The sequence below is a fragment of the Pelodiscus sinensis genome, chromosome 4 (assembly GCF_049634645.1).
Source record: "Pelodiscus sinensis isolate JC-2024 chromosome 4, ASM4963464v1, whole genome shotgun sequence".
In the NCBI taxonomy this organism is placed as follows: Eukaryota; Metazoa; Chordata; order Testudines; family Trionychidae; genus Pelodiscus; species Pelodiscus sinensis.
This window is the reverse complement of record NC_134714.1, coordinates 128,170,605-128,195,332: the sequence shown is the minus strand read 5'-3', so window position 1 is coordinate 128,195,332 and position 24,728 is coordinate 128,170,605. Positions and strand designations below refer to the sequence as shown.

The following is a 24,728-nucleotide window of genomic DNA, read 5'->3' as shown; positions in this document are numbered from 1 at the left end:
GGCTGGGTGAATAATGAAGATGTCGCTGGAGCTGCCCAATGAGGGCTGCAGTGATTTTAATTCCCAGGGGGGCTACTGACTCTGGAGTTACCCCTCCCAGCCTGGGCACGGGGGGGGGGGGGGGGCAGGCAGGCAGGCATGGAAGTGCCTGGCATGTTACCAGCTCGGTTGAACACAGACACGCCCCACATGTGAGCCTGGGGCCAGGCGCGCCCTCCCCACCTCGGGGTCCTGGCAAGCAGAGGCCGGTTCGGGCGGGAGGGGGAGGAGGAATGAAAAGGGCAGGCTGTAATGATCGAGGGGCGGGTATTCCAGTCACAGCTGGGGGGTGGGGGGCAGGAGCGGGGCCTCTCTAACCCCTCCCTCCACGGCACATCCTGCCCCATGGGTCGATGGCTTCAGCAGGGTGACACGTGGGAACGGGCGGTGTCCAGCGCGGGTGATTTGCATAACTCATGAATATGCAGCAGAGGGCGGAGGACCGCCCCGCCCTTGTTTTGCTTCTCATGAATATGCGCGGGGGGGGGGGGGTCGGGGCGGTGCCGCGCGGCGCGGAGCCCGGTGAGGAGCCGCCGGGACCCGGGGAGGGGGCGTGTGCGGGGCGCGGGGCTTCTGCCTTGGGGGGTGGGTGCTGAGCGTGCCCGGGGCTGCGGAGGCGTGTGCGGGCTGTTTGGGGGTCCCGTGGGCGGGGTGACGGGGAGGAACGGGGGGGTTGGGGTGCAGGGGCGATGCGGCTCTGCGGGGCGGATGCTGGCCGGGCTGCAGATGGGGGGAGAAGGGGGCTTGGGGGTTTGGAGACGTGGGGAGTCGCAGAAAGGAACGCTCAGCAAAGTTTGTGATAACAGCTGTGGGGCGGGGGAGCTGCGGGGGGGGGGGGGAGGCGCTGGCAGCAGGGAGGGAAAAGGGTGGGCGAGGGGCAGCCTATGGGGTCCCCCTGCTGGCCGCAGTGTGTCACGGAGGGGGGGGGTCGCAGTGCGGTGTCTTGGGGGTGCCCCATACTAGATTCTCTTGTCTCCAGCCGCACCCAGGGGCTGCTCCGGGCTGTGGCCAGGGCCTCTGCCTGCCCTGGAGGATTCACACTGATCCCTCCCCTCGCTGACCCTTCCCTTGGGCCCTTGCCAAAGCCGGGCCCTGGACCAGCTCCTAGAATCGCCTCCGAAGAGCTGTGTGAGGCTGTGTCCCTGGGAGCGGCCAGTCTTGTCACTGTGCCACCCTCAGCCACCTGGCCCTCCGCTTGATGCCCTATCGACCCCTGTGCCCTCTTTCCTGACCACCCACCCCCTGCACCTCCATCCCTTCTCCTCTCCTGCTCCCCCTCTCTCCCCTTTCCTCACCCTGGCTTGGTTATCCCCTGGCTACGTAGCTAATCAGATTCTCCTTCCTGCTGGAGGAGGAAGGCGAAGGCTCAACTTTGCCTTTCACTCTCCTGGATTCTAGCTCCAGGTGAGTGAGCGCTTAGCTGGGCTGGTCCCTAGATTTGCAGGTGCCAGAGTCCCTGCAAGCAAGGGCCTTGCCCTGTCCATTACGCTGCACTGTTCCCTTGAGCCGAATGGGGCCCTCTTGCACTTGTCCCTTTGCCTTCCCCAGGCTTGGGCCTGGTCTGCTCCACAGAGTTGATCACATTCTGTCAGTGTCAGGGTTCCCACTGACAAAGCCTCCGCTACACCGACCTAATATCTCCACCTTTACAAGAGGCCTAGCGCTTAGGTCGATGTAGTTAGTATGCTGCATTACTTCTATTGCCTGGAGCTGACAGCTGGAGCCTCCTCCCCTACCCAAATTTTTTAAAAAAAGTGTTTGGGGGTCCCACGGGCAGGGTGAAGGGTAAGAACAGGGGGTGTAGGGGTGATGGAGCTCTGCAGGGTGGATGCTGACCAGGCTGCAGGTGGTGGGGAAGGAGGCTTGGGGGTTTGGAGGCATGGGGAGGAGCAGGAAGAAATCACAAATTTTGCAGAGTGTAACAGCTGTGGGGGGAGGTGCTGGCAGCAGGGAGGGGGATAGGAACACCTGCAGGGAAGAGGGTGGGGGGGAAAAGGCCCTAGCTCTGAGCTGGTGGCTCATTTTCTCAGTAGGGGTTCAACCAGCAGTGAAACTAACATTCTTGTCAGTTTCACGGCTGGTATTAGTTCACAAGGTGCCCTGCAAGAGCTCCTAGGGGAGATGCGCACCACCAGTAAGGAAGGTAGCATAGACACCAACAGCTGATTCAATCGCTGTGGAGGTTGTAGGTCAACCTAATTGAAGTTGACTGAATTCTGTGGTATAGATAAGCCCTTGGTCTCCTACGTGCCACCTTTAGCTGTGACCATGACTAGCTGCATGTCCCTTTAGACTCCTCCCTGCTCCCTCCCTCTGTCTGTCCTAAGACAGCTCTTGGCTTGAACATGAGGTGGAAGTCCTGCCTCAGAGGCCTGGCAACTCTTGGGTATTCCCTCCTCTGCTTCAGCTTGCTTGCTGCTTGCAACTTAGGGCTCCTCGTGCCTGAGCTGCCCTCCATCTCCCAGCCTGGACTCCACTTAAAACCTCTGTGCTGTGCTGCAGTGCAGATGCTCTAGGCCAACGGGAGGGAGGTTGGGAGCGATGTGGATCCGAGCAGCTCTCCTTCCGTGCACTCTACCCGGAGGGCTAGGTTGGTGTAATTATGTCCCGCTCAGTGGGGGGTTCACACCCCTAACTGACGTAGCTGTTCTGAAGTCAGTGTGTCGTGCAGACCTAGCCTTACTCCGGCACACTTTCTGCACTCGTCGGTGTGAATAGTCCCAGTGTAGTCATGGCTAGGTGGGCAGGCAAATGCTTCCCTCGGCCACGGTGCTGTGGCCACAAATATGGAACCTCCCCATCAGTCGCTGTAGCCCGTGTGTATGCTACAGCAACAAAGCTACGGCATCTTCGCTGTGACGCCTGTAGTGTGGACAGGGCCTCAGTCTCCTTTGCTTGTTATGTTGTCTGTGAGCTCCACCTCTACTGAGGCTCCTCCCCCAAGATCGCCTCTTGCCTTGATGATTGTTCCCTTCTCCATGTCCCAGCATGGCCAGAAGCTGCCATTCACCTTCTGGCACCTACGCAGAACCCCAACCATGGCTCCCTATTCTTGGACTTCTCCTTTGGGACCGTGATCGGCTGTAGACACGATCTATGTGGTTGGTCCTATTCTCAGCCTCGTCCTATGGCCCCTCTTACAGAGGATCACCCTAGACCAATGTTCCCTCTAATCTTTTCCATTCATGTGCAGAATAATTTTCTGTGCACAGAGGCATGTGTGAATGTGCACCACCAATAGAAACACAACGCCTAGCTGTGGGCACTTGGCTAATCGGTTGGGACTCTGTCTTGAGTGGCCACACAAGCACATGGCTTATATAGGGAACACCGCTGTAGACCCTTCTAAGTCCTATGACTCTGTGAAAAGGTGATGTAGGGGGTACGAGGGCTCATGTACCCCCAAGATTTTATTTGCCAAAGCCAGGTGCTTTTGTAACCCACACTCTTACTGGGGTTCGCTGCCCCATGAAGTGATCCTTAGACCACTTAGAGAAAGAGTTTGAGCTCCAGCCTCAGCTGACTTTTACCTCAAGTGGTAGAGGTGCAGGTTCACCTGTGGATGTTACACCTTCACTCTGCCCCCCTCCCTGTCCCTTCTGCCCTGCAGCTCCTGGGTTGCCTCTGACTCTAGCCCCATGAATCCTGTTGCTGGCTCTTCTTCCTCCCTGAAACCTTTTCCTCTGGTACCCCCCGAGAATCTTTTTCTTCCCAGGCTGGTCTGGAAGAAGCTCCCTGGGGCCTGAACCGCTCTTAAATCCCTCTTCCACTTGATTCCTCGCCTGGGGACCTCCTGGGCTGTAATTGAATGGCTGTGTAATGGCTCCGTTCTTTCCGCAGAGCCCCTGGGGACCTGGCCTGATCTGTGCGGTTGCTTGTGATGGTGTTAGGGGAACGGCATTTTGGGAGTGCAGGGTTCCCCAGGAGTGGGGCACTTGTGGGGGTGTAGATCAGTGGGGGAGTGCCCCTCCATGCCTCTCCTTGCCTCCCCCACTGCCTGCCCACTGAACCACTTGCCCCTCAACAGGCTGGAGCGGTGCAAATCCTGGCTCTGTGCGCGCTGGCTTGCCGTGGGATAGCGAGGATCCGTTCCCCACCCAAGGGAGGGCACGGTGTGAAGTCCCAGAGCAGAGCTCACCAGGTCAGGGAGTAGGGGATGGGCGCTGTCTGCTGGCCAGTGGCGATAGCACCAGGAATTCGCCCTCAGCCGGAAGGCCTGGTGACGCCAGGGCCTGGAACGGGGGAGAGGAGCACGTGCCGTGTCCGGGAGGCTGCTGTGTATGGGAAGTGGCAGGAGTGAGTTGGGGGGACACAAGCCGAGTGGGCATGAGCAAGAGGAAGGGGGTATGGAAATGGGTGGCAGCACGGTGTGGGGAGGGGGTGCAGTGCAGTGTGTGGGGGAGGGTACTGGCACAGTGGAAGGGAGGCAGTGTGTGGGGAGGGGGCATGGTGTGGTGCAGTGGGGGGTACTGGCAGTGTGGGGAGGGGGGTGCGGTGTGGATGGGGAACAAGGGGTGTTGGGCTGGGGGGAGGCAGAGTGGGGGTACTGGCACAAGGGAAGGTGGGATGTGAGCAAGGGGGTGCAGTATCGTGGGGGGAGGCAGTGGGTGAATGTTGTGGGGTGGGTGTGACGTGGGGGTATTGGCAGGGGGCAAACAACTTCCTGATGATTGTTCTGCTCCAATGTCCCTGCCAACTCCGTCCTACCCCAAGCAGTCCTGCCCCTGCACCCTCCCAACCCCCCCATTCCTGCCTGGCCCGGAATCTAACAGGGGAGTGGTACAGAGCCCCCCACCCTAGCTTGGCTCTGGCGGATCAGGCAGGAGCTGCCAGCCGCAGCCCAGCTGGGCTGCCTCGGATTCCATCCCCGCGCCAGGAGGCTGGGAAAGTGGTGGTGGGGGGGGGGGGGGGAGGGGGGACGCAATGGCTTCCAGATGTGCCTGCCCCACCCAGCTTGGCTGGGGCAGCTGTGACGCCTGCTCCCAGGGGAAGGGTGGGGATCAGTTCCCACTGCGCTGGAATGGGAGGGTGTGTGTGTGTGTGTGTGTGTTGGGGGGTAGGAACAGGGAATAAATGGGGGGGAGGAGATGGGGCCAGCGGAAAGGGGAAGGAATGGGGCCGGGTGGGTGAGGAGGCGAGGTAGGGCTGCGGAAGAAGACAGGAGTGGGGCAGGAGGAGTGGGAAGGGAGGTGGGGCTGGGGGGACGAGCCAGCAGTGGGGCAGAGGAGTGCGACGGGGTGGGTTAGGCGGAGCGGAGGCAGGCAGGCGGGGCTAGGGGAGGGGCAGGGAGTGGGGTGGGTTCGGAGGCGGGGCAGAGGAGAGGTGGGAGGGGCAGGGGAGTGGTGACGGGGGGGGCGGAGTTGTGGAGGGGGGACGCGGGAGCCAGGCGGAGCTGTGCGGGGGGGAGGGTTGTAGAGTGGGGAGGGGCGGGTCCGGGCGGGGCTGGGGGAGTGGTGACGGGGGCGGGCGAAGGCTGGGGGGGAGTTGTGGGGACGGGAGGCTAACTGGGGGCGGGGCCGGGCTGTGGGCTCGGGGTGACGCGAGGGGGCGGGGCTGGGGGCGGTGACCGGGGCTGGGCCGTGGGCCCGGGGGGGGAGGAGAGGGGCGGGGCCGTGGGCCCGGGGGGGGGGGAAGGAAGGGGCGGTGACCGGGGCGGGGCCGCGGGCCCGGGGGGGGGCGGTGACCGGGGCGGGGCCGCGGGGCCGGGAGGGGGAGGGGAGGGGGGGCGGTGACCGGGGCGGGGCGGCGGGCCCGGGAGAGGGGGGGGAAGGGGAGAAGGCCCGGGGGGCGGTGACCGGGGCGGGGCGGGGCGGGGCCGGGGGGGGGAGGGGAGGCGGCCCGGGGGGCGGTGACCGGGGCGGGGCGGGGCCGGCCCGCGGGCGGGGGGGGGGGAAGGGGAGGCGGCCCGGGGGGCGGTGACCGGGGCGGGGCCGCGGGCCCGGGGGGGGAGGGGAGGCGGCCCGGGGGGCGGTGACCGGGGCGGGGCCGCGGGCCCGGGGGGGGAGGGGAGGCGGCCCGGGGGGCGGTGACCGGGGCGGGGCCGCGGGCCCGGGGGGGGAGGGGAGGCGGCCCGGGGGGCGGTGACCGGGGCGGGGCCGCGGGGGAGGGGAGGCGGCCCGGGGGGCGGTGACCGGGGCGGGGCCGCGGGGCGGGGGGGAGGGGAGGCGGCCCGGGGGGCGGTGACCGGGGCGGGGCCGCGGGGCGGGCGGGGGACCGGGCCGGGAGTCAGGCCCTCGCAGCGAGCTGGTTTTTCCCGTCCCCGCAGCCTGAGTCACGGCTCCACCCGGCCTGCGCGGCGCGATGCGGCAGCTGCGGGCGAGGTGAGCCGGGCTCCCCCCCGGCGAGACCAGCTGGTGCTGAGCCACGCGGGGCGGGCGGGGGGGGGGGGGGGCTGTGAGGGGGGGAGGTGGCAGCGCGTGTGGGGCCGGGGGGGGGGAGTCGGGTTGTGTAGGGGAGGCGCAGGAGTCCGGCGCCACCGTGCCGAGTGCAGGGCGAGGATTTAGCGCTGCGTATGAGGGGCTGAGAGGCGGCAGGGCCTGGCTTTGTGTAGGGAGGGGCAGGAGGTTGGCACCCTGCGTGTGTGGGGAGGGGGTAGGGCTAGGGAGTGGGGACCGGGCATGGGAGGAGGTTGAGGGGAGGCAGAGTCCCGGCGCTGTGTGTGGGGGTGGGGTTTGGCGCTGTGTAGGGAGGGGCAGGGGGTCGGCCCCATGTGTGGGGTAGGGGCGGAGAGTTGTTGCTGCGCATGGGGGGGGTGCTGAGGGGAGGTAGAGGTCGCACTGGGGGACATGGGAGATTGGCACCATGTGTGGAAGAAGAGGTGGGGACCGAGGGGTCTGGCACTGTGTGTGGGGGCGGGGCACGTTGGTTGCCAGCTGTACATGGGGGTACAGAGTGGTGGAGATTGGGGTGCAGTGAGATGGGAGGCCTGTGATGGGGGGCATCCTTGGGAGACGACAGCACCATGTGACCAGAGGGGGATGGTGGGTGATGGGGCCATGTGGGGCCTTCACAGGGGCAGCAGGGAGGGGGATGGTGCTGAGGGGCATGCTGGGAAACTGGGCCCTGGATGGGAGCTGGGGCTGGGGGTGGGACGGGAGGGCAGAATTTGGCAGCTACTTTCCCACTTAGTCTCAATTTTCTCTCCTGCTCCTCTCCTAGGGGCTGACGTGTGCACCGAATTCATCGAGCCTCAGCCCAGGTGCCACCATGGCCTCCCAGCCACACCCCCTGTGCCCTCCGCCTCTCTGCCCTACTGCCAACGGTGGCATGGGGACCGGAGCTGGGCAACTGGTGGGCAGCCCTGAGACAGGTATGTGCTGTGGGGCGGGGAAAAGTAGAGAGGGGCTGGGATGTGGCTAGCAGAGCTGGGGCACAGTTCACTTGAGTGAGGGGTGCTGAGGTACAGGCGGCATCATGCCTGGGAGTGGGGAGCGGGACCTTCCCCCCCCCGGGGGGGCTCCAGCTCCAATCCTGCCCCAGAGCAAGGGGCAGGCTGGTTGTAGGGGGCAGGGAATGGCACTTTTCCCTTTTAGGGGGTGTCAGCTCTGACCTTCTCCAGGGTGGCTCCGGGGGTGGGAGATGGGCCACACGCCCAGCTGCTTTTCAGTGATCCATCTGTGAGACGAATTTGAAGGTCTCAGCTGGCAGCACCATCACAGCTCCCCGCAGGACAGCATCTGTCAGTGCAGGCTCTGGCGAGCCATCCCCAGTGTCTGAGGGGTGGGGGGCCTGGGCTGACAGGCTGTCCCTCCTGGGGGGCTGGCCAGGACAGTCCCAGCTGGGGGGGGCGGGGTGCTGTTGGTGCTTTTCTGCCATGTGGGTGGGCTCTGAGAGGGTCTCTTTCTCCCCCCGCCCAGGTGATGCTGTCCTGAAGCCGCCAGTCAGGCCCAAACCTCGCACACTGCCCAAACCGACTATACCAGCCAAGCCCTGCGCCCCGCCACCGTCCCCTGGGTCACGGGCCCCCCGCCTTGATTTCCCCTCTGCCGAGAAGATCAACCTGCTGGCGGGTCCCAAGCCGTACAGTGGCAGCAACACCACCCATAAACGCCTGTCCTTTAGCCTCAAGAGCCCCCCAGCGGAGACTTCCAATGGGAAGGGGCTCTCCCCCCCTGAAGCCAAAACCCCGCCTAGTGGCAAGGAAGACGGCTCTCCGGCTCCTGTGACGCCCCCTGCTGGGGGGCCATCGGGAGCCCTCAAGGGTGCTGCTCCCTTCAAGGTGAAGCCGGTGCCGGTGGCGGCCAAGCCGGAGCGCTTCCCTGGCACCACAGTGGAAGAGATCCTGGCGAAGATGGAGCGCCCCCGCAAAGAGGGGCTGCGCTCAACCTTCAGCTCTGATGCTGGCTCCTGCTTTGGGCCCAAAGGCTTTGTCGCCTTCCGGAGGCAACCTAGTGCCGAGGGAGGGGACGGTGGCACCGTCACCCTCGGCTTCGAGGCCCCCCGGGAATTGGGGCTCCCTGAAGCTCAGGAGAGCGGAGCGCCCTGCAGGGATGAGCCGGTCGCCGGCGGGAAGAAGAGGGATGGAAGCCCGTACCCCAGTGGACAATGCCTGCCAGAACCCCCAGACAGAGAAGCACAGACACACCCTGGCTCAGCCTCCAGGGAGAGGTGAGGGGCAGATATGCAGTAGTGGGGCTTGCAGGGCAGTGTGGGTTATGGCCTTGTCTGTTCCATGTTTGGGGGGAGTGGACAGGGTGTGTTGCACTGCATTGTGGGTGAGAATCTGGCAAAGTGGTAGGATCCGGTGCCAAGTCTTCCCCTGGGAGTGGAGAGGAAGCCAGAAAAGAGTTTATTACCTGGTGCTTCCTGGATGGGGAGAAGAATCCTAGAAGTCTCCAGACAGCTCTTTGGCACTTCTATAAAATCGCCCCTGAAGTCAGATGGATGCAGCTCTGCATATAGACAAGCCCTTAACATGTAACGTAGAGTTTGCCTGTGGAACTCCTTGCCGCAGGATGATGCCACAAAAATGGCACGATTCACAGAAGGAATGGGGGATGGATAACTGCAACACATACACTAGCCCGTGGTTTATTTTCAGCCAATTAGGAATGCAGTTGAGCTAAACCGAAAAAAGCCCCTAAGGGCCCACGTGGCAGGACTCCGTGCTTGGTTTAATTGAGCCTAGGTGAGCCCCAAATGATGTGCTGGATACTAACCCGCCGCGATTTCTCTCTCCCTCAGCGGCTCCTCCCCGGCCGGTGCCAGCTGTGATGGGGACCAGTCCGGACGCAGGAGGCCGCCGTCTCCCCCTGGCGTGAGTTCTCGGCTCGCCCTCTGCAGCGCGGCGGCTGCGCTGCTCCGTGCGCTCCTTCCGGGCTCTCCTGTCTCCTCCTGGGCTCCCTCTCTCTGGGGTGCGTGTCTCCGCTCCATTCTCTGCCAGCCCCTGGGCGCCAGCGTCTGCAGCTCTTCCAGGAAGTGAGGCCGTGGGAACCCAGGTGGCCTGCAGGGTGCCATGAGTCCCTGGGTCCTTTGCAGGGGACGGGAGCCATCAGGACCCCAAGATAGGCCTGCCGGCGGGGAGGGGGGAACATGGAACAAAGGGGGCCACTGCCCCGGGGCCCAGCAATTCTAAAGGGCCTAGCAGTGGCAGCAGCTACCAGAGCCCCAGACCCTTTAAATTGTCACCAGAGCCCCCACGGCGCACTCCGGGCAGCGCTGAGGGCTGGGAGGGAGGGGGCAGCGTGGAGTGCTCTGGGTAGTGCTGAAGGTTGGCTGCCTGGCCCCGCCCCTTCCACCCAAGGCCCCGCCCCTTCTGGGCACGCGTAGCTGTCCCCCTCCTCCCCTTGCCCAGGGGCACAGTGTGGCTCCCCTGACCCAGGACACGGTTCCTCTGCCCACAGGCTCCTAGGCCAGTGCTGTGTTATCTTGCCCAGCCCTGGGGAGTGGGGTGGACCTGGGAGAGCAGGCTGGCCAATTGAATCAGGGTCTCTCGAAGGGGGTGGGGGCGGCTGCCCTGGCTCCCTGGCCCTGGGAGCCCGGCGCTTGCTCCCCATGCCCAGGTGGGAGCAGCCCTGACTCACCGCGTTGGGCTCGCTGACCTGGCAGGTATGCGGCAGGCGGGCGGTTCCCGGTCCCATTGGGCCCTCAGCCAAACCCCTAGGCAGAGAGGGCAGGGCAGGCACGCCCCCCCCCCCCCCAGCTGCTTTTCCTGGGCTCCTGGGCGGGAGCCCGGAAGAGGTTAACCATTAACTCCCTCCCCCTGGCGGGGGCAGAGCAGGGAACTCACCCTTCTCCCTGGTGGAGGCGGGGCCATTGGGCCTTCCCTGCCGTGGGGCTGGGGGTCTGCACAGCCCCGAATGCCATTCTGCAGCCCTAGGGTCTGATTGCTCTGCTTCCTTTTTCCTCCTCCTCCTCCTCCTCTCTGCCTTTATCTCCCTGCCATGGGAGGCAGTCCTAGATCTTGGGAGGCGGCAGCTGAGGCGGGAGGCTGTGGAGCTGGAGGGGGCGCCTCAGCAGGAAGGGTGGGGGAGGGCAAGGAACAGGGCGGGGGAGATCTGGGAGCCAGGGGGTGGAGGAGGTCAGAGACTGTCAGGGAGGGGGAAAGTGCCCAGGGCTGGGGGCCATCACATGGGGCCAGCCCTGGGAGCTGGAGCTTAGGGGCTGAGAAGGGGCCATTTGGAGGGGAGAAACTCTGGGTCCGTCTGGGAATTGGAGGGCAGCCCTGGGCGGGAAGCTCCCGGTGCTGGGGTTGGGGGGCCAGCTGGGAGATGGGGATGGGGGGGAAGCCTGGTCGGTTCGGGGGGGTGCATGGCTAATGACTCTGATTTTCATTCTTCTCACAGTTCTTCTCAGCCCGGCCTTGCCCCGTTCCCGCAGCTCCGGCTGAGCTCCCCCTCGGGGTGGCCCCTGGCTCCCCCAGATCCTCTGCTGGCCTTGCTCCGGCCCCAGGGGCCCCTTATCTCCCTGCCGAGCATCCTGCCTCAGCGCCCGGGTCCCCTGCTTTGCCTCCTGAGCTCCCCGCCCCGTGCTCCCACCCTGCTCACACTGAGCTCCCCCTTTGGGTCAGGGCTAGCTCCCCTGACACTCCCGAGGCTCTGGCTGAGGACTCCGTCAGCCTGGTTCCGGCCCCTGGCGCCCCCTACGCTCCAGCGGAACCCTGCCTCCGCATTGCCCACTCCCCGGGGTCTCCCGAAACTCCTGGGCAGTCCCCACCTCCCTCTGGCCTTCCTGTGGGCCTGGCACCAGGCTCCCCTGCTGCCCCCACAGAGCTCTCCCCCAGCTCTCTTGCAGGCCAGCCCTTGGAACCAGGCCCCCCTGATGCCCCCACAGAGCTCACCGGCAGCCCCCCTGTAGGGCGGCCTTTGGCCCCAGGACCACTTGCTGACCTGTCCCCCACAAGCACTCACTCCCCAGGGGCCCCCAAATCTCCTATTCTATCTCCAGACACCCCTAGTCTGTCTCCTAAACTCTCCATCGGTGTCTCTCAATCTCTTGGGTCTTCTGATGGGCCTGCTGAGACCCCGAGGTCCCCTGATGGCCCCTCATCTCCTGAGCAGGGCTCCCCTTTGCCCCCCAGTGACTCCGGGCCCGTGCCAATGGACAAGGGCTTCCAGCCCCCGCAGCTGGGGCTCCGGCGTGCCTCAGATGGCGTGGTGCAGCTGCCAGGCGAGGGGCAAGGAATGGGGGTTCTTGGAGGCTCCCTGGCTGCCCTGCCCAGGGGAGGCCCCCCCCACTGCGGGCAGCCTCTGCAAAGCGAGTCCAACTGGAGCCTGTCGCAGTCGTTCGAATGGGCGTTCCCGCCCCGGGCAGCAGAGTGGGAACCTCCCAGATCCCCCATCAGAGAGGCCGACGATTCTGGCCTCTCTGACCCGGGCGAGTTGGATGGGGAGGGCCTGGCCCCCAGCCCCAAATGGCCTGACGAGGGGAGCGACTCTGAGGGGCTGAGGCCCGAGCTTCCCAAGGTAGCCCTGGATGGGCAGGACACCGAGGCAGCCGGGAGTTCTGCCCCCCCAGGGGGTGCCACCGAGGCCCCGTGTGACAAGGCAGGCAGCCCCGTGGAGGCAGGGAGACGAGGGAGCCTGGAAGCCACTTGCCCTGGGGGCCCTGATGCCCAAAGGGAGCTGGCCGTGACTGAGCTGAAGGGCCCTGCAGTGGTGGGCGAGGCAGAGGCTCTCTGGGAGAAGCAGGGCAGGCCACTGCTGGGTGCCCCCCTGCAGCTGACGGACCCAGAGCTGGAGCCAGGCCTGGAGCGAGCGGCCCCTATCCTGTTGGCTGATGTGCCCAGGCCGGCCGGTGCCCGCGCCTGCCAGGAGGAGGGTTCGGCGGGGGGCCTGGCACTGGCGGGGGGAAGCCAGGAGGGGCTGCGGCCGGGCGAGCCGGGTTCTGAGCTGCATCCCCATTCGCGTTGGCTGGACCAGCTGCTGGCATCGCCACCGCCCTGCGCTGATGAGACCAAGAGGCAGAACATCCCTGAGCCTGGGGAGCCTGCAGGGCCAGAGGTAAAGGAAGGGTGGCTGGGTGTGGGGAGAGGGGCCCTGGGGGGGATCTCTTGGTGCCAGGGGAGGAGTGGGAGGAAGGACTTTGTCTCCTGTGCGTCTCCCACAGGGCCAGTAGGGGGCGTGCTCTCCTGAGTGAGTGTGAGGGAGGGGAGTGCCGCACTCTGGGTAGAGCGCCCCCTGCTGGATCTGGGAATATGGGGGGCATCTTCCAGGTGTGTGGGGAGGATGTTTCCCCAGCCCCAGCAGGGGGCACTGTCCACAGGGGGGGATTGGGAGGGAGGGAGGAGGTGTCACTTTGGGTAGGGCGCCTCCTGCTGGATCTGGAGGATGCGGGGCTGTCTCCTGAGAGGGTGTGTGGGGGGTGTCTCCCCAGGCCCAGAAGGGGGCCCTCTGGGCCCATCCCAGTCTGAGGCAGTGGAAGGGGTTAACTCCTCGCCGGGGTGAGGGGTGGGTGTGCCGTGCTGAGCAAGCGGGCTCAGCTTGGCGGGGCCGGGCCGTGGCCGCCAGCGGCGTGTGATTAGCAGTCGGACGGGTTGGGCGGAGGCAGAGCGGAGCGTGCCGGGGCGAGCCGGGGCAGGGTGAGCTGCTGAAGGCAGCCTTAGCACTGGCCTCTCCTGGCCCCTCTTGGGATGCGTGGGGCGCCTGCCACAGCCATGGCTAGAGAGGCTGGCGGGGCGTCTGTCCTGGAGCGACTCTTGGCTAACTTGGCGCTGCGGGATGAGGCCGGGCGTGCTCGGTACACGAGTGAATGCAGTGTCCCCAGGCCGGCTGTGAGTACAGACAGTGCTTCTGGCCATGCCTGGGTGGGGGGACTTGGGCTGCCCCGCTGGGCTGGGCCAGGTGGGGGTTCAGATGAGCTGGGATCACGCAGGGAGCTCTCGCTCCCCCTGGTGCGGAGCGCAAAGGGCTTTGGGGCAGGATCAAAGGGGCTCGTGAATTGGAGACCACCGAAGGGTGAGCGAGTCTCCTGTCTTGCTCAGGAGTGAAGGATAATCCAGGACTCCAATGCTGCAGCTGGGGGTGATGTCCCCTAGAGACAGATCCCTGGGACCCTGCCTGCTTCGCATAGCCAGGCCCGTTTGGGGTGGAGGGGCTGATCCACTCCTGTTCCCCCCCATTCTGGCCTCTTTTAACCCTGTTCACCCTCTTTCTCCCAGGGCCTGCTTGGCTGGTCGCGGAAAGATCTGTGCAGTGAGTTTGGCATCAGAGGGACCCACCGAGCCGGTGAGCTTGGTTGGGCCAGCGAGCACAACACGGGGAAGACGGACTGGGCCAGCGAGACTGAGCAGGATCGGGAGTTCGGCACGGGCACGCGGGACTGGGGCGATGCGTACAAAGAGCCGGAGCGGCTGCAGGAGTCCAGCGCGGCGCATGGAAACTGGCCTGATGCCTACAGCATGGAGGAGAGCTGCCGGCAGGAGGGAGACTTCAGCCCCGGCAAGCCAGACTGGAGCGGCCAATACAACGTGGGCGGTGCCAACAGCCCGGATGGGGAATTCAGTACCAGGAAACTGGACTGGAGCAACTCCTACGGCACTGGGGAGAGCACCCAGCAGGACAAGAGATTCAAGGCTGGCCAGCCAGACTGGACCCATGAGCCTGTTGTTGGTGATACCGCCCAGCAGGATAGAGAGTGGCCCCACATGTACGGTGGGGATACCGACCAACAAGATGGAGAGTTTGGCACCAGCAAGTCATCCTGGACCCATGAGCCTGGTGCTGGTGATACCGCCCGGCAGGATAGAGAGGTCGGCTCTGGCAAGCCAGACTGGTCCCATGAGTCCAGTGTCGGTGATAGCGCCCGGCAAGATGAAGAGTTCAGCTCCGGCAAGCCAGACTGGCCCCACATGTACGGTGGTGATACCAACCAAAAGGATAGAGAGTCGGGTACTTGCCAGTCAGGCTGGGCCCGCGAGCTGTGTGTGGGTGATACCACCCGACAGGCTAGAGAGTGGCCCCACATGTACGGTGGTGATACCGCCCGGCAGGATAGAGAGTTTGGCACCAGCAAGCCAGACTGGACCCATGATCCCGGTGTCGGTGATATCGGTGATACCGCCCGGCAGGATAGAGAGTTTGGCACCAGCAAGCCAGACTGGACCCATGATCCCGGTGTCGGTGATATCGGTGATACCGCCCGGCAGGATAGAGAGTTTGGCACCAGCAAGCCAGACTGGACCCGTGATCCCGGTGTCGGTGATACCGTCCGGCAGGATAGAGAGTTTGGCACCAGCAAGCCAGACTGGACCCGTGATCCCGGTGTCGGTGATACCGTCCGGCAGGATAGAGAGTTTGGCACCAGCAAGCCAGACTGGACCCATGATCCCGGTGTCGGTGATACCGTCCGGCAGGATAGAGAGTTTGGCACCAGCAAGCCAGACTGGACCCATGATCCCGGTGTCGGTGATACCGTCCGGCAGGATAGAGAGTTTGGCACCAGCAAGCCAGACTGGACCCGTGATCCCGGTGTCGGTGATACTGTCCGGCAGGATAGAGAGTTTGGCACCAGCGAGCCAGACTGGACCCATGATCCTGGTGTCGGTGATATCGGTGATACTGCCCGGCAGGATAGACAGTTTGGCACCAGCAAGCCAGACTGGACCCATGATCCCGGTGTCGGTGATACCGTCCGGCAGGATAGAGAGTTTGGCACCAGCAAGCCAGACTGGACCCATGATCCTGGTGTCGGTGATATCGGTGATACCGCCCGGCAGGATAGAGAGTTTGGCACCAGCAAGCCAGACTGGACCCATGATCCTGGTGTCGGTGATACCGCCCGGCAGGATAGAGAGTTTGGCACCAGCAAGCCAGACTGGACCCGTGATCCCGGTGTTGGTGATACCGTCCGGCAGGATAGAGAGTTTGGCACCAGCAAGCCAGACTGGACCCGTGATCCTGGTGTCGATGATACTGCCCGGCAGGATAGAGAATTCGGCTCTGGCAAGCCAGACTGGCCCCGTGTGTACAGTGGTGATACCGTCCGGCAGGATAGAGAGTTTGGCACCAACGAGCCAGACTGGACCCGTGATCCTGGTGTCGATGATACTGCCCGGCAGGATAGAGAATTCGGCTCTGGCAAGCCAGACTGGCCCCGTGTGTACAGTGGTGATACCGTCCGGCAGGATAGAGAGTTTGGCACCAACGAGCCAGACTGGACCCGTGAGTATGGGTTCAGTCCTGCTGATGGTCCGGGTAAGGAGTGTAGTCCTGAGAAGCCAGACTGGACCCGGGAGTGCAGTGCCAAGTCCCACGAGCAGGGTAGGGAGTGGACCCGTGGGTACGGTGTTGGGGATACCGCCCAGCAGGACAAGGACTTTGGCACTGGCCAGCAACTCTGGACCCGCGAGTTCGGAATTGGTGATGGTGCTGGACAGGACGGCGCATTGAGCCCTGACAAGCCAGCTTGGCTTGGGGACCATGGCAGTCGCCTTACAGACCGAGACTCTACCTTTGGCCCTGGGGTCGAAGATGCCGGCAGCTTGATCCGAGCCCCCAAGGCCCGGAAGCCCAGGTGGAACGGCAGCGGCCTGCAAGAGAGCAAGTTCTCTTTTGCCAGGCGGGATTGCACCCGTGAGTTCGGGGTCGGAGGGGCTGAGCACGAAAGCCAGTTTGGCGTCATCGGGACGCAGCGGGCAGGTGGCTTTGGCTTGGCCGCTTTGGAGCCCGTCGCTGCCAGCGAGACCCTGCCCGAGCGGGCTGGCCATTCCCAAGGGGTGGGCCTGGAGGAGCTCAGAGAGGCCGGCGTGGGGCAGCCCGACTGGGCTGGAGGTCAAGGTCTCGGTGTCACGGAGCCATCTGTCAGCGGGGGATGGATGGACTGGACATACACATGCAGCATGAGCAGCACGGGTCCCTCCAGTGGCCTCGGGGCGGGGGGCGCCGATCCACCCCGGGAACCTGGCGTGGGGCAGTCAGACGGGGCCGGTGACGGCACGGGAGACTCGGCCACCGCCAGCGGCTTGGGGCACCTGGGCATGACGGAGGCCGGAGAGAGACAGTTTTACTGGAGCCGCGAGTTCAGCTCCGGGGCCGAGAGGTCTGCGAAGCCTGGGGAGGTGGCCGTGGGGCAGATGGACTGGGCCAGTGAGGCCGGCATTGGATGTGGGAAACAACCCGGTGCCACATCCCTGGCTGGCCTGGAGCTGCATGGAGACAGGTAAGGGCTGCGCTGGAGGTGGGAGGGTTGGGCGGAAGTGTAGGGGGCTGCATCTCGGCCTTCACTGCTCATCAGAGCATTTGGTGCCCTACCTATGCGAGGGGCCGGTCTCAAACAGCAGCTGTTTTCGGGGGGGGGGGGCAGAGGGAAAGGAGGGAAGGTCTTGTCCCACTCCCAGCCTGGGACTGTTTAGACAAAGTACTCCTGTTGTGGGGATCAGCACTCCCGACGTCTGTTTGCTGCTGAGCTCTCAAAGATCCTGCAGCAGTAAGTTCCTCTTCTTAACGTCTCCTCTCCTTGGGGAAGCCCTGAGGCTACTGCCCAGCATGGTCACGCACCTCCTCATGCCCACTTGATCAGGGCAGCTCAGTTGCCTTCAGCCCACTGCGTAGCATCCTACGGCCCCCCCCCTTGCTTCTGCACCTCGTCTTCGAGACGACAAGCCGCCATGGTCATGGAAACTTGTTTCCCTTTCTCAAGCTGCTCGTGGCTCCTCCAGAAATTCTGTGGCTCCCCCACAGCCTGTTAGTTCTGCGCTGTAGGCTCTGCCCAGCCTGCTTGTCTGTCTTGGGGCGGTTGTATTCTTCAGCATACAGCATGGGCAGGACCAGTGCCCGGACACTTCCCTCGGCCCCCCTGGATCAAAGCCCAGCTCCCGTCCAGTGGGCCTGGAGTCGTCGAGAGCTGACCAGACCGGCCTGCATGGGTGGGCTGCGCCTTACGCCGTCCCTTGCCTCGGTTGCGCCCCGTCCGCCGCTGGCTTTGGTGGGGGCCTTGCCCATCCCCCAGCTTCAGCTCCTTGGCAAATGTTGCCACCCGTCTCTTTCCTCCTGCCCTGCCCTGATCCAGCATGAGCTCTGTGGTGCATCAGGCCCAGGGGACATGCTGCCTTGTGCCGTCCGTTCCTGTGGCTCTTCCAGTCTGGGACACGCGTCCCCTCCCAGCTTGGCTCCCGCCTTTCCTTGGCAGCCTCCCCGCGGGGTGTGTGGCCTCTGCGTTCCCCGCACCCAGATCTCCTCCTCCTCCCAGCTGTCCTCTCTGCAGGCCTGGCTCCTAGTCACCTGAGCCCTGGTCACATGACACACTCAGATCAGGAGCGAGGGCTGGGCAGTGGTGGATTTCCCATCCCTAGATGTCTTCCGACGATGCCTGGCCATCTTCCTGGAAGACACGCGGGAGCCAAACAGGAGCTTCTGAGCTCAGGCCTGGGGAACTGGGTGGGTTAGGCAGATGATCCATTAGTGGCTTCTGGCCTTAATCTCTAGGGAAGGGGCGAGTCCCAGAATTGTGAGGGGGTCCCTTGCCAATAACCCCCCCCCCCCCCCAACACACACACACAGCTGTCTCTACTTTGTGCTTTTCCCTAGTGGGTGCCATCTGATGGCTGATCATTGAGAGTATGTCTACACAGCAGCGTTATTTCGGAATAACTCTGCGGGCGTCTACACAGCAAGCCCGTTCTTTCGAAATGACGGGCAGCTTATGTCGGCGTTTGTCAACCTCATGCCGCGAGGGAGAACGCCTCTTCCCAAATAGGGACGTTTTGGAATAGCTGTAGCGTGGATGCTCCATGCTGCTATTTGGGAATAGCTCCTCCCCCCGGGCCATCCAAAGTAATTGCTCCCAGGGCCTCCTGGGACACTAAATTGGGGGAGCCTGCCTCAGACTAATTTCCCTGTCGTGTGGACACGCTATTTTGAAATGAGCGATTTCAGAGTTTGTCTTCGGGGTTCCGAAATACTCGTGCGGTGTAGACAGAGCCCAAGTCCCAGAGGAGAATCCAGGCAGGCGGAGGGAGGAGAGCTAAGGGTGGCCAGTTGTCCTCATTTGATGGGGACGTTCCCCAATGTAAGTGCCTATTCCCTCCCCCAACATCTGTCCTGATGTTCCCCCTGCCCCCCCCCCCTCTGGTCCCCCTCAGGAGAGCTAAGTTGACACATTGAGGCCGGGCGGGGGGTTGGCAGCCCCCTGGCCCATCTCTCGGCCCGGGAGCGGTGCTGCTTTGGACGTCTCGTGCTGTGGTGCTTCCCTTAAAGCTGCCTCTGCATCCGCGTCCCCTCCCTTCCCTGCGTAGCAGCTGTTCCCAGCCAGCCGCCCTCAGCTTGCTGGCTTAATTCTTTGGATTCCTTCAGACCACGTGTCCCCGGCGCGTCCCTCTGTGGGATCCAGCTGCTTCGCTCAGCACGGGCGGGGCAACCCAGGAGCGGGGTTCCCAAGTGGCTCTGGACATCTGTGCCTCTGGAGCAGTCCTGGCTCCCCAAGTATCCCCAGAAAGGGACCCTCTTCCCCCCCCCCCCCCCCCCTCCTGCCCAAACTCACAGCAGCGCTCTGGTCTGGGTGCTCTGCAGGGAAGCTCCGGGGCCTAAGGACCCAGGCTGCTGTTGGTGGTGGATGAGGTCATGGCCGTCCAGTTGTTGGAGGTCGGAACCAGCCAACAGTCGGCTGGGCTGGGAACACAGCGCCCTGGCTGCTGGCTAAGCGCAGCTCCCAGGCAGGGGGTTGTAGCGGGGCGCCTATAACATGAGCACTGGGGCCTGGCTCTTGTGCTCCCTGTCTGTGCGCCCCTCTTGGGGCTCTCCAAAGGCCTCCCCCCACTGCTGCCGGTCAGGGCACCTGCCTGCCCTCCCCAGTGACGTAGGTACCAGGGATCAGGACACGTCTGGGGGCTAGCCCCAGCTCTGCCACTGAGTCTCCGGGCAAGTTGCCTCTCTGCCCGGTGCCTCAGTTTCCCCAGGGGGGTAACGATTCTGATCTGCTTGGCAGGCGCGTTAAGGCCCTGTGGCTGGAGTTGGGGCTACACAACACTCCTTTCCTGAGCAAGAGGCCCTGTCTGTCCTATGCCCCGTAAGGCCAGCTGAGAGGGCTGCAGGCCTGGCGAACAGCGCTACCAGGGGAAGAGGGGGGAGAAGAGGAGGCAGGGAGGGGAGTTGGGGTGGGGGGAACAAAGGAGGCGGGGTAGCAATGGGGGGACACGGAGGGAGGGGGAGCAGAGGGGGGAGTGAGGGGGCAAGGGGAGGGGAGTGAGGGGATGGAGTGGGGGGAACAGGAGGCAGGGAGGGGAGTGAGGGTTGGACAGAGGGGGGAGCCTGGGGCTGTACAGAAGGGGGCCGGGAGCAGAGGACTGGGGTGGTGAGGGGCTCCATGGACCAGGGCGGGCGGCTCTCACCCTTCCTTCCCCCAGCAGTGGCCCCGTCAGCCCAGCGCACTCTGGCCCGAGCCTCCTGCTGGAGGAGATGCTGGCCAAGGCGGCCACCCAGCGCAAGAGCCCCAGTGCGGAGAGGGGGCTGCCGGCTGCCCCCGACGCCCACCCGTCCCTCTCGCTGCGGGAGGAGGACGACGGGCCCCGGCCGGATGGGGACGGTGCCCCCAGCCCCTCAGACGCCATGGACGGGGGCTGGCCGCCAAGGGAAGCGAGGCGGCTGAGCCAGCCGGGGCGCCGCGGGAGCCAGCTCTCCCTGCCGGGCGAGGAGTTCGCCTTCCTGGAGGTGAGCCTGCCGGGTTTCCCAGCAGCCTTTGCTCCCCCCAGCCTGGTGCGGGTCACGGCTGGGACGTGGGGCAAGGTGGGCTGCCTTCGGAGGGGAGCTTCCCCCCCTTCCCTGGTGACCCTTGCACGGGGGCCCCCCATGCTGCGTGGGAGCCGATGGGGGACGCCTGGGATCCTGCCTGGAAGGGGCCGGTGCTGGATGGCTTAACCCTTCGTTGGCCGTGGCGAGTCACGTAGGCTTTCGTGTCCCAGGGCCCTGAGGGAGCCTCACCTCCCCATGGGTCGCCTCTGGGGCTGGCTCCCTCCAACGCTGGGGTGGCCCCTGCGGAAGCCACGAGGCAGATGGGCCAGCCTGCCTCCCTTCCCCCCCACGGGCTTTCCCCTTGTGGCCTGGCGCGGATCCGTGGTTCTCCCGGATCGGTGGCCATCACAGGAGCCCCAGGCTGTAAGGTGGGTGGGGCAGCGAGATGTCCCCCCGAGCCCTCCCCTCACATCTGGCCACTGATCAGTATCTCTTCCCACCCTCCCCCGTCTCCCGGGGCACGTGCAGGACACGGAAGTTCTCGACAGCGCCGTCTACCGGAACAGAGCCAACCTGGGCCGCAAGCGAGGTCACCGGGCGCCAGCCCCACGTCCCGCCGGCACCCAGGGGCTGTCTGAGGCGGAGGCGGCTGACTGGATGTTCCGGGACTCCACAGGTAGGACCCGGGCCAGGCTGCAGCGCCCCCCCCGCCCCCCCGACTTCCTGTTCAGTGGCATGTTGGGATTTCCATGCGGTGCTTGTCTGGCGTGCTGTCGGCGCAGCCATGGGGGTGATGTTGGGGTGGCCCGGCACAGTTATGCCACATTATGGGGGTGAGGTGGGTAGGGGGATGTTCCCTGTGAGTGTGGGCCCGGGATCCTATCTGGCACCCATGTTCTTGGCACACGTTGCCTGGCATTGGCGTGTAGCCCTGCGTGGCCTGACGCCGACCCTCTGTCTCCCCCCCCGGCAGAGCCCAGGACGGTGCACCGGGAGTCCTCAGATGAGGAGGCGGCAGAGGAGCCCCAGAGCAGGCGGGCACGGTCCTCGTCGGCGACCAAGGGGATAAAGGTGCCACTTTTCCCAGGCCTGAGCCCCTCCGCTCTCAAGGTAGCTCCTGCCAGGCTCCCGGGCAGGGTGGCAATTGTGTGTGGGGGAGGGGGGCTGCCAGGGCTGTAGCTGGTGCCTGTGGGATGTGGGGAGGGCTGAGTAGGGCGGGGGTGTTGGAAATGATCAGTGAGAGAGGGAGCTTGGTGAGGGGAGGCAGGGCTGGGGTCGAGGGAGGGTTGGAGGTTTTGAGTGGTGAGGTGCAGGCTGGGGAGTGGGGGAGGGTTGTGTGGGGTTCAGGATGTGGTGGGGTGGGTGGGTTGAGGAGGGGCTGAGGAGGTCCCAGATCAGATGGAAGGGTTCAGGGGCACGGTGGGGAACCCGCCCTGACAGGAAGGTCAGTGGGGACGTACCATTCGTACAGACCGAGCCAGAACCTCTGTGTGTCTGACACGTCCCCCGCCCCCCAGGCCAAGCTGCGGGGCCGAAACCGTTCTGTGGAGGAGGGGGCTCAGCCGGGAGAGGCCAAGACAGCTCTGCCTAAGGAGCCCCATGTCCAGCGCTCGAAGTCCTGCAAGCTCCCTGGCTTGGGGGGGAAACCCCTGGCGCTGCCCCCCAAGCCAGAGAAATCCTCAGGGTGAGTGTGCGGAGTGTGTGTCTGGTAGGGAGTGTGTTGTGTGTGTGTGTGTGTGTGTGTGTGTGTGTGTCTGGGTGGGTGGGTGGAGATGTGGGCCGGTGGGGGTCAATGTTCCTCTTATTTTTTTTCCATCCATGTGTGGAATAAATGTGGTGTGTGACGTACACCACCAGCACAAACACAGGCTGCCTGCCGGCAGTGGGCGCTCTGCTGATCAGCTGGGTGGCTGCCCAAACTCTCAGCTTACAGGGAACAGTCGGTGGGATGTGTGTAGATGGGGGGTTTAGACCCTGGGGTTGAGGTTGTATAGATGTGGAGGTGCCTGGGGGGTTGCATGTTTGTGTGTGTGGATGGGGGAGTTGTTGGGGGGTATTGGTATGTGTGTGTAGATGGGGGGGATGTTGGGGTGTGTAGATGGGTGTGAGTGTCGGGGGTGTGAAGATCCTGTAGATGGGAGTTGATGGGGGGGAGCGATGGGGGTGTGTGTGGAAGACCCACCCTTCCCCTGTCAGCTCTACCATGGCTGCTGCCCCTCGCCCCTTAGGTCAGATGCCTCCTCGCCCCACTGGCTGCAAGCGCTGAAGCTGAAAAAGAAGAAGTCCTGACGGCCCTGCTCAGGTGAGGCCCGTGTCTGCGCCCGGCCGCCTGCCCCTGTGTCTCGTGCCGGCACCAGCCCCCTCCCTCTGGCACCGGGGGGGGGACCCTGGGAAGGGAGGCCTGGCCTGAGCCCCCCAGACAGGGGCCGGTGCGCGCGCAGCCTGTGTGCAAGTGGGCTGCTGTCAGGCCGTGGGAATCAGGCAGCTGGAGGGATTTGGCCCCCTGACCACCCACGGGAGATTCCCCCTTGGGTCCTTGGGCAGAGCAGGGGGGCAGGCTGGGGGCATCCTACAGTCGGCCCCAGCCTGTCTGCCAGCTCTGTGTTCCTGGCGCCACCTGGTGGGTGCTGCTGGGTATGGCACCAAGCCTTTCTCTGGGGCATGGCTCTGAGCCTGTCTGGGAGGGAAACTCACCTGGAAGGGGGGGGGGGGGACTTCCTGCCGGGGGACAGATCCACCTGGAAATTGTCCCCTGTGAGGGAAGGGTCGGGAGCCCCATCCCTCCCCAGCAGGGGGATGGATTTGGCCGGGAATCCCTCTGCCCCCCCCAGCCCAGGGATGGATCCAACCAGGAAAACATCCTGCTGGGAAGGAGGGGGAAGGGATGGGGGTGCTAGCACTACGTGGTTGCCTTTGAGTTTAGACCTTCTTGCTTCAGAAACAGGTGCGGACCACTTGGGCTGGGTGGGGGGGAATCTCCCTCGGCGGTGTAGAGCACATGACACACAGCGGCGGGCAGCGAAGCTCCCTCCAGAGAGGCGTAGCGGCACCTCGGGGAGACAGTCCCCCTGTCTAACGCCTGCTGTGTCTTATCTCTTCCAGGCATTTCTCTCTTGCTGCTGGGGCTGGGACAGCTGATGCTCCAAAGAGGCTCGTCGGGGGCGGGGGAGAGAGGAAGGTGCAGTGAGTGGTGACCCGCCCCCTGCCGGCCGTGCATAGCCGAAGCCCCCAGCAGGGCAGTCGGGGTGGGAGCGGGGGCAAGGGAGGTCTATCTATGCACTTTGGATCTCACTCACTCGCTCCCCGAGCTGCCGGGTCCTTCTGTCCCTGCCCCTCGCGAGCCGGCTGCTTCCTCCGCTCTGCCCTTTGTACCATGTACCTGGTCGACAGCCTCTATTCCTTTGTAATCGGTGACAGGGCCCGGCCGTGGCCTTTCCCCGCTGAGGTGCGGGTGGGGGGAGCCCCAGGGGCCAGGGTGTTCGCTCGCTCTCTGCTGCTATCCTCCACTTTCCTGGCCAAGAGCAACGACTATTTTTTCTATGGCACATGATGAGACAATAAACGATTTCGGATAACGGCGGCGGTGGCTGTGGTCTTGCTGATCCCTGCCCGGTCAGTAGGGGGCAGAGGCGAGCGCGCAGTGGGGTGGGCTGGCCCGGGGGAACCCAGCCCGGGTGTCGTCCCCCCGGACTACCTGCTCCCCCAAGTCTGGCAACCTGGGCTGCAGGGGGCTGTTGGGTTTGGGGGGCTCCAGCTGTTCTCATGGGCTCCAGCTCTGGGTGCAGAACCGGAGCCCTGTCAGGTCATGGTTGAGCTGGTGCTCCATAGTGCTGAGCAGCTGAGGCAGGCCCAGTCCCTCACCTCGGGGCCCAGACCTTTTCCTCTCCCCTACTGCCCCCCTCCACCCCCTTTCCTCTTCCTCCCGGGGACGGGATCTCAAGCTGTCATGGGGGCTGACTCAGCTGCTGTAAATCAGTTTAATTAACCCCAGTGACACTACGGCCGCTTGACACCAGCTGGGATCTGCCTTGACACCAGCGGAGCTACAGCCGCTGGACACCAGCTAGCCCTGGAAATACTGTTTCTCCCTATGGCTTGTTGAGCGGGCTGAGGTGAGGAATCCCTTGGTCACTGTGCACACAAGGGCGGGTGTGGCCTACATTAGGGAAACTTCACCCACGTAATTTGCCCTCAGAGCAGCTTCTGGGCGGGTTTGCAGGGTGAAACCTGGGTACAGGTGTGTCTGGGGTGTTTTTATGGGTGTGTCTGTGACTCGTCTCCATTACGCATTGCCCTTGGCCTGATGGCCACCGGGGGTTACAGCCTACACCTGGCCCTCCCCTGGCATGTGGCCAGCGCCGGACGGAACCTCTAGTCGCTCCGTAAGCAGAGTTGTCTCACCTGGGACCGGCGCTGGCTAGGAGCCCAGGACAAGTCAGAGCAGGCACCTTCGCCTTGGTGCAGTCACTTGAGCGGGGGGGGGGTGTTTCTACTCTGGATTTTACAGGCACGGTACATTGATCGTCCTTTTCTGCTGGGTGCAGTGGGGTGGTCTCTCCTCTCCTTAGCCTGGTCTCACCTTCTGTG

The 24,728-nt window shown here is 64.4% G+C and overlaps 1 protein-coding gene across 4 annotated transcripts; it reads left to right on the top strand.

Annotated features, from left to right (window-relative positions):
• The first annotated feature begins 404 nt into the window (after positions 1 to 404).
• Positions 405 to 23,716, top strand: TNKS1BP1 (tankyrase 1 binding protein 1). Of its 4 annotated transcripts, none has more exons than XM_075928581.1 (12): positions 405 to 561; positions 7,198 to 7,348; positions 7,896 to 8,646; positions 9,223 to 9,295; positions 10,824 to 12,479; positions 13,637 to 16,635; positions 19,817 to 20,120; positions 20,670 to 20,817; positions 21,115 to 21,251; positions 21,659 to 21,825; positions 22,370 to 22,443; positions 23,244 to 23,716. In XM_075928581.1, exons 2-11 carry the CDS (start codon positions 7,246 to 7,248, stop codon positions 22,428 to 22,430), a joined length of 6,399 nt encoding a protein of 2,132 aa, XP_075784696.1. In that variant the 5' UTR covers positions 405 to 561; positions 7,198 to 7,245; the 3' UTR covers positions 22,431 to 22,443; positions 23,244 to 23,716. The 4 variants fall into 4 exon arrangements, with proteins under 4 accessions (XP_075784696.1, XP_075784699.1, XP_075784697.1 ...); XM_075928584.1 differs by lacking the exon at positions 405 to 561 and adding an exon at positions 6,182 to 6,359; XM_075928582.1 differs by lacking the exon at positions 405 to 561 and adding an exon at positions 6,225 to 6,359 and having other exon boundaries at positions 19,820 to 20,120.
• The last annotated feature ends 1,012 nt before the right edge of the window (positions 23,717 to 24,728 follow it).